General features: G+C 39.6%; 1 protein-coding gene across 10 annotated transcripts in view; it reads left to right on the forward strand.

Moving 5' to 3' along the window:
• Nucleotides 1-2,914: 2,914 nt before the first annotated feature.
• EPHA5 (EPH receptor A5) overlaps nucleotides 2,915-12,629 on the forward strand; it is a gene marked incomplete at both ends in the record, with an annotated part of 332,505 nt that continues 322,790 nt past the window's right edge. For 9 of the 10 annotated variants that reach the window (XM_080696953.1, XM_080696956.1, XM_080696955.1 and 6 more), the window contains one exon: nucleotides 2,915-3,098. In XM_080696953.1, the coding sequence (XP_080553079.1) occupies nucleotides 2,915-3,098 (184 nt within the window). Of the gene's footprint in view, nucleotides 3,223-12,629 lie in introns of all 10 variants that reach the window. The other variant, XM_080696959.1, reaches the window with a different exon arrangement.

Genomic DNA, 12,629 nt, shown 5'->3' on the forward strand with positions numbered 1-12,629 from the left:
TGTGTGTGAGTGTGGGTATGGGTGTGTATGCAATTCTTTCCAATGTCACATTCAGGAAGTGTTTTCTTTGTGTTGACATAAGTCACAATCCACAGATACTTCCAAGACAAGAATCAAGTAATTTCTTCTCTGAGAAAGAAGGAATCAGACTTGAGTGCCTGAAAAATCTTTGACTGATGAGTAGGATTTACATGAAAGTAATGTATGAGAGAGGGTGTTAAATGTTTCTTAGGTAGAGGAATTTCTGTAAAATGGAGGGTCAGGATTAAAACTCAAGAGGCATGAGAAAATTTACAAGAACACTGAGTTTAAAGTTTTAGTGAGCCATAAAAAAATTGTCTATTGTAGTAGAAGGGCTTAAGTTCTATGCTGAAGAAATTAGGTTATTTTGTAGTCAATAGTAAATAATTGGAGATTGATGAATAGCACAGAAATGCAAAGAGTATGGAAGAGAAAGGAGTTTGAAGATCATCTCTAAATCCCTGATCTCACTGATGAGGATATTGAGGCCGGCAGAAGTGAAGCAATTAGCTCAAAGCCCCATTAAACTGCCTATGCCTCATATTAGCTTTATTATGTATTCCGAGGCTTTAGGTATCTTAGTTGGTATTCTGTTTAGAAATTCTTAAGTAACTCAACTATAAATGGGGTGAGGGCGAGGCTTACGTTTTGAATGATCTTCAAATAGAAACATAAATTTTAACTTTTCATCTCACTGTAAGGCTTTTTGCCAAACTGAAAGACTGATTCACTGCCATTCCTCTAAATTTGCTTCATGCATTTGGAGCACATTATAATAGAAAGAAACTGCTTTTAGACTTCTGCTGCCAAAATATTCCAGGGGAAAAATATCAAAAATGAACCTCTACCTCTTTACAAAATTGCATAACTTCTGCTTTATTTTCTCATCTTTATTGTCAATATTTAAACAAAAAAAATTATCAGCCAAAGATTGGGAGAAATTTATTGTAAAGGCAAACAGGAATCTAGGTAAAGTTCAGCTGGTCAACAGGCTCATTTTTATTAGGTGTGAATACAATTCCAGTCTTGACAGTTGTTACTAGACTCTAAATTAAATGAGATACCTTTCTTCTAAAAATCACACTTGGTAGATTCCTTTTTTTTTTTTTTTTTTTTTTTGCAGTCTTTCCTTTTAAATGCCAGTATACTAAAATCACCTTTCAGATGTATCTCTTTGAAAGAATGCATAAGTAAATTGAGAGAAAATATCAAAGTAAAGGAAGACATTACAGAGGTGAAGCACTGAACAGTGTTGTCTTAAACTGTTTTTCTCCTGGTTATTTGTAAGCCTCTAAATGCAATAGAAGGCAAGCAATTAAAATAATTAACCTTACAAATTCCTGAAATTATTTGGCTGATGCTCATTCCACTGGAATTGACTGCATGTATCTGCACACTATAGACTTTCTAAAATATTCAAACATTCTATTCGTGAAATAATTGAATTAAATCAGGACATCCTAAAGGACCTGGTACGGTATAAATCTCAAATTGCTGAATTCCTTAACGCCCTGATACCTCAGACCCACCGCCTCTATATTTAGATATTCTACAATTTACTGCTGAAGAAAATGTTGAGTAATTATCCCATTCCAGCCGCCTAAGTCTGGAAAGAACGGAAAGGGTCAATGGCAGTGAGCGATAGGCTTATTTAAGAAACTAGCCACGGACCAGCAGAGCCTGCGAATGCGCGGTGGAGGACAAGGTTGTTGGTGCCACGAGCCTGCGAGGGGCAGCAGGCAATCTTCCAAACCAAGGGACCCGCTTCTCCAAGGGTTGCAGGCTGAGCTGGCTTGGCCTTCCTTCCGCCCTCCCGGGAACCCGGGTCCTCGCAAGCATCATCAAGAGGATTCTTCGCTCTAATTATCCGGGAGGAAGACGCGCCTTTCCCGGCGACCGCTAGGCAACACTCACCACGGCAGCCTGCAGATTGCTCCCCTCCGTGGGTGTGTGACTTCGTCTATGCAACTCACACTTACAGTAGATTCTCACTGGCGAGCAGCAGAGGGCGGGGGAGCCGGGGAGAGGAGGAGGGAGGGAGGTGGGAGGCGCGGCGAGCGAGGCAGAGGAGACGCGAGCTCCAGACACAGCAGGAGCGCGCCGGCCGCGCAGTTTCCAGCTCGCCTTCGCTGCGCGCACTCACCGCCCGCGCGGGGCGGCGGGGACGCGGCAGCTCCGAGCCCCGCAGCCAGCCCGCGCCCTAGCGCCGCCCTCGCCGGCGCTCAGCCCGCAGCGATTTCCTCCTGCCAGCCTCTTTGAACTCTCCGGATCTTTGCCTTGGCTCCACTCTCTCTCTCTCTCTCTCTCTCTCTCTCTCTCTCTCTCTCTCTCTCTCTCTCTCTCTCTCTCTCTCTCGTTTTTTTTTTTCCCCCTTCGCATCTTACATTTTCCCAACTACTCTCCTTTATCCTTAACCACCCTGATTTTTTTTCCTCCTCCCCTCTCCTTTTTTGGTTGGAAATTCCATCCCGTTTTAATATGACTTGTCTTCCTGACCCCTAGTGCATTTCAGCACTGAAGACTGGAAAGGAGCCTTTACCTTTTGCTCCCAGTGGCTTCTGAACAGCGCAATCGCTAAGTCTTAAGAGGCAGAGGGACAGACAGGACGCGGGACCCTCTTGGCACCCCTGGACTGAGCCCAATTCAGAACAAGCACTAGCCATCAGAATTAGTGTTTCGTTGAATCCTCCTCAAGAAGAGGGCGAAAGAAGCCAGGAGCAAACTTCAGCCTTCTCGGAGGATCTGTGGTTCCGCAATCGCAGGAGCCGCGTGCCCGAAGGCGCAGGACCCCACGGGGGCCGAGGAGGGGTCCCCTCTCCCGCGCCTCCTCGGCGAGGCCGGAGTCCTGGACTGAGCCGCGCGGGACAGCGGCGGCCGAAGAGGGTCGGGGAAGATGCGGGGCTCCCGGCCCCGGGGTGCGGGGCGCCGGCGGCCCCCGGGCGGCTGCGGCGGCCACCCCGCCCGCACCCCCGCGTCCCTGGCCGGGTGCTACTCCGCACCTCGCAGGGCCCCCCTCTGGACGTGCCTTCTGCTATGCGCCGCGCTCCGGACCCTCCTGGCCAGCCCCAGCAACGAAGGTAGGGAGGTGGGGGTGGGGACCCCGGGACCCGGGTGCGGGGTGAGGCGGAGCCTGGGTGCGGGGCTCCGCGCTCTGGACGCTGCTGCCGCGGGCAGAGTCTCCCTCCTCGGGTCGAATCCTACGTGTCGCCCGCTCTCCTGGGCTGTCTTGGGTGGCATTGTTTGACATTCGCTCTGGAGTGCTGGGGAAGGACCCCGCGTGCGGACTCGGGCTGGTTGGGGGCTGGGAAGTTGAAATCCAGGAGGACCGAGGGGTCTGAGAATCGCGCTGGAGGTTGGGTGCGGCTGGGTCTCCGCGCGTGGGGAAGTGACATTTGGGGCTTAGGGGAAGGAGCAACAGCGAGGATCTCGGGACAGGTGGGGCTTTTAGAAACCGTTATTTGATGTTGGTGATGGGAAACGTCGTGGGGGTGGCTGGTGCTTTTATTTTGGGGGAATGTGCCTGCTGGGAGCTGTTATTTAGGGCAGCGCCAGCTGCTATTCTGGGGTGGGTGGCAAAGGCTTTTATTTCTGGAGGGAAGAGGATGGCGAAGGACAGAATGAGCCCCCCACTTTGCGTGCTCTTCTCTTTGGGGGTCTCACTGTCAACCTCAAGGAAAGGAGGAAGAAGGCGGGAACCTGGGGGCTGCGGGAGAAGGAAGGCAGTGCAGCTGCTAGGAAGTTGCTGCTGGAACCCACTCTGGCTAATCTAGCTAATTTGGCTGAGCAGTAAATACCTACACCTGCCTGCACCACGTCTTGAGTCCCCAGCTTTCTTCCCTACCCCCCAATTTTGCGCTCGGGACCAGATACAGTCCAGCCTTCTTTGGGAGAGTAGGGCTCGTCGTCGCGGAAGCAACACCTGTGTCGCTCTGGATGCTCCCAAAACAGTGCTCAGCCCCTCCGACGCCGGTCACCCCACCCTCAGGCCGGGGCCCCTGGGTGGCTCCCAACACCCAAACTGCTCTCGGTCTCTCCCAGCTCCTGGGGGCATTTCATGCAATGGGAGGGGGTGATGACATCTCAGATCCGGATCAGGGCTATCAGGAGCTGTCACCATCACGTAAACATCAATAGTACAAGCCTGTCCCTCTGGCAAGAAGGCTGTGGATACGAAGCAGAGGGAGCAGAACCTTAAATAAATTCCTGGCACTCGTGGGGCAGGGCAGGCTGGACCTGAAAGATGAAGCAGCCGCCGTGGAGTCGCTCCTGTCCTCGTGACTCACGCGGGTTCGGGCTCCGCTGTAGGAGAGGGCGCAGGGCTGGTATCGAGCGCAGCCAGCTCGCAGAGACCCGGAGAAAGCAAGGCAGATCCAGACCCCCCCCACCCCCCCCAAGAAGTTTCTCTCTTTAACCACTAAACATATTTTTATGAAGCCGATCAAAGGGATAATATATATATATATATATATATATATATATATATATATATATATATATTCTACCTATTTGTACGTAAATATGTAATCTCCCTTGCTAAGCCCAGCAATTTGTATTTTCCCTTCCCGATCAAGTAGAAAAATGTTTTCTGAAGTCATAGACCTTTTATTAATCCCATTATGTTAGATTCATTCGGTGAGAAGTTCAAAGGATTTTAAGAGGTTTCGGGGGCCTTTTAACTGTTTTATTCCACCAAATCAGGAGTCCCCTTGTAGGACTTGGCTGTAATATCAGTCATCCTTTTAATTAAAAGGTTTCCCTTTTAATTTCTTGTGGTCCTCAGGATGGGGGAGGGGAAGGCAGAGGTGGTGGCTAGGAAGTCTCTCTTGGTTAGACAAGAAGTGCATTCTCTGGCAGGTGACTCTGAGAAGGAACCAAGGCCAGGTCTATGAGGGCAGGAAACACAAGAGTACATGGAAAGAAACAGGTTTCCTAAGGTGTCCTACGCGGAGCTGGAATTTTGAGGAATTGAGCCAGCATTAGATTTAATGCCCACAAGTTGTGTATCGTCTTGCACGAATAGTAAAATAAACAGCAAAACTTGGGCTACAGTGGTTCAGGGGCGGTAGGGAGTCTAACCAAAAATAAGTAGTACTTTACCATCCAGCGCTCTAAAGACATGAAGGATAAAAGCGTGCCTGCTGTTTGAAATGCGTTTAGTGACTTACACATGAATAATTAGAATTGAAATCTTACTACCATCTATAGCTTTATCTAATTTATCCCATCTCTGCCCAGTGGTTTTCCATGTTTCCATGTAGGCTCATTGCACTTTAATTTTGGTTTGTGAAATCTACAGTCTTCTCTTCTGGTTCTCCATGTTTGTGCTATTATAAGTAAAGCAGAAATACGTTAAAATATTCACACTAACAGTCTGTTTATTTTTTATTTATTTAGTGATTCAGATTAGAGGATGTTTCAGTTTGCTTTTGCTTGAAAGGTCAAGGGCAGAAAGGTTTGATGCACACTCTAAATTCATTAATAAGTTACTCTTATATAATTTTATCTTTGCAAATTACAAAGAGGCTTAGTGATTTCACAAGCTGTTGTTTATGTACACACACACACACACACACACACACACATATATATATATATATATATATATATATGTTATGAGAGCTCCAATTATGTGACAAACATATGATGATGGGGAGAAATATATATGAGTTTATATTCATAATCAGTGTTCTAATCATTATTAAAATTTGACTTCGGTAGACATAAATAAACAGAATTGAACAGAAGAAGCCAAATATAATTCTAGAATCTTGGATTGTTACGAAATTTATTTATTTAGAATGTGTTGGTTAGCAGACAGTAAGAGGAAATTTTACTCCTTAATGTGAATCCTGGAAAATTTGCAAGATAAATATCTCTTTAGTTGTCTTGTCAAAAAGGCATAAATTACATGTGGAAGACACCTTTAATCTACAGTACAGTGTATGTAACTTCTATTGTAAAATAATTGGCCGGCATATTTCATAAGAAACTTGACTCAGATTGATCAGACAGGACACAATTAGCAAATATATCAACAAGTGAACATTCTTATAAATTTAATAAGAAAAGCAAAGAGTCTACTGTTACACAGTTTTGGAGGTGGCCCTGAACTTATTCAGTAACTGCCACTTTTTGCTGTCTGGAGATATATTTGTAAACAAGCATTATTTGACAAGTGCTTTTCTCAGCAGGGATTCTTGGCCAATTACTGCTGAACAGCTCTGCATTGAAAATGATTCACCCTCAGTGAATCAAGCTTAATTCATTGAAGCTACAGTCAGAGTCAGTAATGTCCCAGTAAAGTGCTTCTGACAGTTGTCAGCAGTTTGTATTTGAAAAGTCCAGTTTCTTGTCTCTGAATGTTTTGTATGGTTGAGAAAGTGGGATGGAGGTTCTGCAACAAGAAACACATAACCGGGAAAAAGACTAAACTGTTTGGAAGACAATCATAAAATTATACATGCTTTCACTGGGAAGAGACAAGAAAAAGGAGTTTATGTTCAAATTTGTATTGGTTTATAATAGGACCAGGCCCATAAAACAGATTGGAGGACATAATAGATTTGTAAAACTAAATGGCTTTATTTTGTGGCCTTGTCTTCCTGTTGTAATTCATTTCTTTTGAGATAAACCCACAGGACCCCACAGAAAAAGGACAGTAAAATTATTCCCTCACCAGGACACTACTGAACAAGAAAAGAGAGCCATTACTCCCATTTGAATCATAGATTGTTGGAACCAGAAGGGACCATGAAGAGTTTTGGCTTTTCACTTAATAAACCATGAAAAGGAGGAGAGGGGGAGGCTGGGTCTTGACATTTTAAGCTCTTTCTTGGATGTCAGTGTGACAGGTAAGAGGATTTCATTTCTTCATATAACACAGAGAAGAGTGTGGACAATTCCTTGATTTACAATGAAGATTTCTCCTTGACTGGATTTTTTTTCTTGTACTTTTATTACTTGCAAAGACATTTCTTTTTCCCATTCCACATGGGATATTTTTGCCATGGGAAAAATTCACTTTCTCATACTTAGAAATACATTATTTGCCACTTTTATATTATTACTTTGTTTTACAAAACGTGACCATTAGGAGTATGAGGTATTGTTATATAGGATATCAAAATTAAATGATATAGCTATTTATAGACAAACACTCAGAAACCGTTTAACTTAATATTTTATTCATTATTGCCACTGTTGAGAAAATGACTGCTTTAGTTATTTTCATTACACTTTTGCTCTTTGACTATACCACTTGAATCCGCTTTGTTTGAAGTGTCTTTCATGTATTTGAAGCTTGAATGGCTAATTAATTTATCTTTCATTTGGAAGAAACCTTTCTACTTTTGATTGTAAAAAACAGTACAATGTGTATGATTATATTAGTTAACTATAGCTATTTTTCCTTTTATGATTTAGATTTGATGTACTTTTTAAAAAGTGAAAATATGCTATTTATATACTGAAATAGCTGCTATAATAACTTTACATGTTATTTTTTCAGTTTAAATTAGAAGCTATACTTTTGTTAAAGAATGATTCGAGTATTTTTCTTTTTCTTTTCAGAAAGAGTAAATTATGATTTATAAAAAACAGCAAGTTAGCTCAAAATAAAAATTGCCACCTCTGAGACTTAGACTGACTCTTGCTTTTCTAATATGTCTAGTGATATACATATCTTTGTAGGGGCAGACTGGTTCCTCCTGGCTTGTTCTATTAGGTATATATACATTTAGTTATTTAATCAAAATTTATAAAATAATAGGATAGGTAGGATTTTTTAAAGAACTTATTCTAGCTAGTTAAATACTATATATATATATATACAGCTTATTATATATATATATATATATATATATATATATATATATATATATATACCTATATAACCTAATATATATATCCCACTTATATGTATTTACAGCAGATAGACCCTTGATATTAAAAACTTATGTTCTATCTCTGTCTGACATAGTTATAGTACACATATGTTTCCACGGGCATATATAAAGATAGCTTTAAAAAAGAAGATGAATTCTAAAATCTTTGTAAACATAGTTTTAAATGGTTCATAATTCTTTGAAGAAGTTTAGTAATACATTTAAAATAACAAAATGTGTTTATACAATGAGATGCATTAGGCATGGAAAATTAATAAATATTGGGAGATGTTCTGATGTACTTATAACAGTTTTTAAGGCACTATATAGCTTTGGCGCTTTTAAAAAAATATCTGATGGTTATTTGCTGTGAAAATCTTGTCTAAGTTGTTTTTTTTATTGAAAATGTTAATTGCAAAATAGAAATAACATATTTCAAATTTTTTTTATTTTAAACTTCCAAAATGATTCAAAGCATATGTACTTAGAAGAATCTCCTTTTATTTCATATTTACTTTTCTCCTTTTAGCTTCTGTCTTTTCAGACGTTTGTTTACTCAATAGCTGAAATTGATTTAAAAATTTTGAGCAATGCAAAAGTGAATTTCAGAGCTGGGGGTGTATATAACTAAGGGGTAGGGCACTTGTCTAGTATGTGTGAGGCCCTAGGTTCAATCCCCTGTTTGAGGATGGGGGATTATTTTTAATATAAAATTTTAACAAGAGCTCATTTGTGATAATTCGTTTATTAATATTTTCAAGGTTTGATTATGAAGAATTTTTCACAAAAAATAGTAAGATCACTGGTGCTATAAAAGATACTGAGAAATAGCTATGCACAAATTATAGAATTTCTGAGAAATAAAGATTTGTAAATTTTGTTTAACTTCTTTCACTATCATCTTAAAAATCTTAACTGATATGTTAGTATGAAAAAAATATGCTAATAAAAAGAAAAAGTGCTGTAAGATACGTAAGAATTTGGAATTGTTTCTGGTAAAATGTCTATTAATTTGTATTCTTGCCTTATTTTTTCTCTAATCAATCAAAAAAAATTGGGGGGGGGGTGGTACTGGGGTTCCTGGAAACCTTTCTACCTCCGGGCTACACTCCCAGACCTATTTTATAATTTTTATTTGGAAACAGGGTCTCTTAAACCAGCGTGGCTGGCCTCAAACCTGCAAGATCCTCCTGTCTCCGCCTCCCAAGCACGGGGATTACAAGTGTGCACCACCTTGCCTGGCCTAATCAATTAAAATTTTAATCTAGCAATCCTCATGGGAATCCTGTGTGTGAAAAGCTACAAAATAAAACTGTAATTTACTAGGTGTCCCAATTGGAGTTTATAAAAACTATGTAAGTTAGTATGAATTTTTAATAACTGTATGGTTTCCAAATGACATTTTAAAAATATTTAAAGAAACAATAGACATATAATATTTAAAAATTGCTTGTATATCCTCCAAAACTTGTATGATTTTTGCCTTGGAGTACCAATTAGTTGTATTCCACTGAAAGAAAATCTAGCAAGTTCTGTTGATAATTAAACTTTTCTCTCCTTTTTCTATGGGGTGCATAGCCTTTGGTCTCCTATCAGAGTTTGAGTTAATTTATTAATCTCACTTAAATGATTTCTTAAACAATGGGTAGGCATCCAAAACTTTGTTGAATGAAAATAGTAACTAGGTCATAACTTCTCTTCTCTGTATCTCCTAGAGATTCCCTGTACATAGCTTTAATTATTACACAGTTATTAAGCACAATATAATAACTTGTCTCGGATGTGGGTGTTAGTGTACTGGGTGTGTTTGAGAATATGTGGAAAGGCTATGTAATAAAGGGAGAAGGATGTCAATATGGTATCACCACAAATTCAATAATAATGTTTGGTTTTTGTTTTTTGTCATATATAAGAGGATTCTATACACCCCCACACCTATATATATATGCACACATTTATTTTTATATTTGTTTTGCTATAATTCTGAATATATAATCCATAGCCTAATTAAAAAAAAACCAACAAACACCTTAGCTTATGTTATTTTAGATATTTAGAGTTTTTTTCCTCTATTTCTTTGTAAGATCTACTGTTCTTTGAGTCATGCCAAACACTTGTGGCATCAGACACCCCACAGATTAAATAATTGAGATTAAAGCATCTGTGATAATTCTAATTATGTTTTAGTTGCTGGACTTTTGCCCAGGCGATCTTCTCCATCCATCAAGTTTGTCTTCAATTTTAAATAAACTGAGCCCACAGCTCTAAGTAAATGATCTTGGTTTAAAAAATATATATATCCAAGAGCCAAAACCTGAGGGTTGAAATATTTTGCATATGCTTTGTGAGAAAATGTTCTCACTTGGAAACATATTTCAGGCTAAGTATTGGAAGATTTAGAGAAAATACAGTCTGTTCTTTTATTCAAAGATGGATAGTGTCTTTTTACTCTTATAATAATTTCACACTCTTATTTTCATCTGTCACATCTCTCCCTCTCACTCTTTCCTTCCCCCACCAAGTTAAGGGGGTGAGAGCCCAAATTTCTGATGTCCCAGCACTGCCAAGAAAACCATGATGTCCAACTGGGTATTTAAAAGTTGGGTATATATATTCTTATTGCAAATAAATATCACTAAAGGTAAAGAACAGAGGGTATCAAATCGGTGAGACCTTTTTTTGATTAATGTGTAAATCAAAAATGCAAGAGTTTAAAATGTCTCTGTTAACCATGTCTTTCTCATGATAGCTCACTTATTTACTTTGCACTGGCAGGACCTCCCTGTTCCAGGATGCTTGTTAATGTCTTTTCTAAGGAAAGACAAACTCAGCAGGTAGATCCTGCTGGCACCAGTTCAGCCCAGCAGTGCCCAGCAGGAGCTGGTTCTGTGAGCCAAGTTTAGCTTTCTCCCAAAGCCTTCCCTCCCTCCCAGTCTCCTACTGTAGCAGAAAGGTGAGGCAGACTGCCCAGTCCTGTGGCAGACAACAATGCACTCTCTTCTCAGGAGTTTCATTCACTCCAGGCAGTGTAGCAATGCATACAGAGGCTCCTGAAAAGGCCTAAGCTAGCCTTTTGAGGCAGGGAATGATTGGAAACTGCTGTGTCAGAAGGATTTTAACCACATCTAGTTTCAAACCACCATATTCAGTTTCTCCTGAAGATGGGATGAGGGTAGATGCTTTTTATTAGCCGTAAGATATATCAAGATAAAATCAAATTTTGAGATATTTAGTCCTGTATAGTATGTTATCATTTTTGCCTGTATATATGTATTAGCTCATATAATATGTAGGTGTATACATGTGTATGTATGCATATATGTTATGCATATATGTGCATAACATATGTAGAGAAAACATCATTAAAATAATCTGAAAGATACTGCTTTAATAATACAATACTATTATTATTGTCCTTATCACCCTGTTTCACACACATGGGAGATAAGATAGGGAATAGTTGAACAACTTATTCATTTTCTGCATCTGAAGGTAGCGAAGCTGCATTTAAATCCAGACAGCCACTGTAACTTCTCTTAACCAACTCTTCTACAAGGCAGAATTGTTGCCCTCCATATACCTGCAGTCATTTTGATTTTTGCTCTCTAAAAAATGGCTTATCTCACAGACAGTGAAGTACGGGAAAAGAACCTACACAATGTGCATGGCATCCTGAGGCATTTCCTCTTACGCTCATTTAGAACTCCACATTTTTCTTCCCATTAAAAATGTGTTAAACTGTCGGTCATTTTGCTCTTACACCCCAATTTAGCCCACATTGATCTCGCCTCTTCATTGACCAGAGCCCTTATAGCAAAAGGCAAGATCTATTCCTATACATTCCTTCTTTTCATTTCTATTATTTATCATTTTTTAATTTTAGTATATAAACAATTCAATTCCAATATCTATCCCAGATTAGATTGCTAATCTAGTTTTGGGGTGCCCCAACTTCCATTAAGAAACTACCCTCCAAGTAATGCTGTCTATTGCTGATCACTACTTGCTCTATTAGGAACAGAGGAGAATTTTGAAAGTATAGTTTCACCCTAACTTGTGATAAATTATTTTTTGAGTCAGTACTACTTCTCATAATAAGAGAAGTAGCTGATAGGTTCTTTGAAAAATATATTCAAGTTTTCTCTCTATTCCAGGCCAAACCTTAAATGATTATTTTATTTTTATCTCCATTATATACAAGATAATAGTAAATATTTTACAGTAACTTTTAAGTAGTTTACTTTATGAAAGTACTTCATTCCAGGTGAATTTCATTAAAAATCTCCATAGATTAGAGAAACTCATTGTTACAACCAAACTAAAACAAAAATTTAATCTATTAAAAAATCAGAATCAGTATCAAAAACAAATTCCGTTGCTGTTGAATCAGCAGTACGCTTGGGCTGATAGGCTCTGGAGCTTGGTTCTGCTGGAGCTATGTGAACCTTGTGTTAGCTAGAAAACCTCTATGTCTATGGTTTTGTTTTGTCTGTAAAATGGGAATATTATTATAATACAGTTTGAGATTGTAAAGATCGAGTTCACATCATTAAAGTGCCTTGTAAAAGTTCTGGCATATATAGCTAATAATATATGTTAAGTATTGCATGTGCTAAAAAATACTGTGGGTTGGCACTCTGACATTTATCAAGGTCTAATTTTCTGCATTAGTCAGCGAGTACTGTCTAATATTTATTGTAAATGGAAATACCAGAGGAAAAGCAC

The sequence above is a fragment of the Muscardinus avellanarius genome (assembly GCF_963383645.1).
Source record: "Muscardinus avellanarius genome assembly, chromosome: 6".
In the NCBI taxonomy this organism is placed as follows: Eukaryota; Metazoa; Chordata; class Mammalia; order Rodentia; family Gliridae; genus Muscardinus; species Muscardinus avellanarius.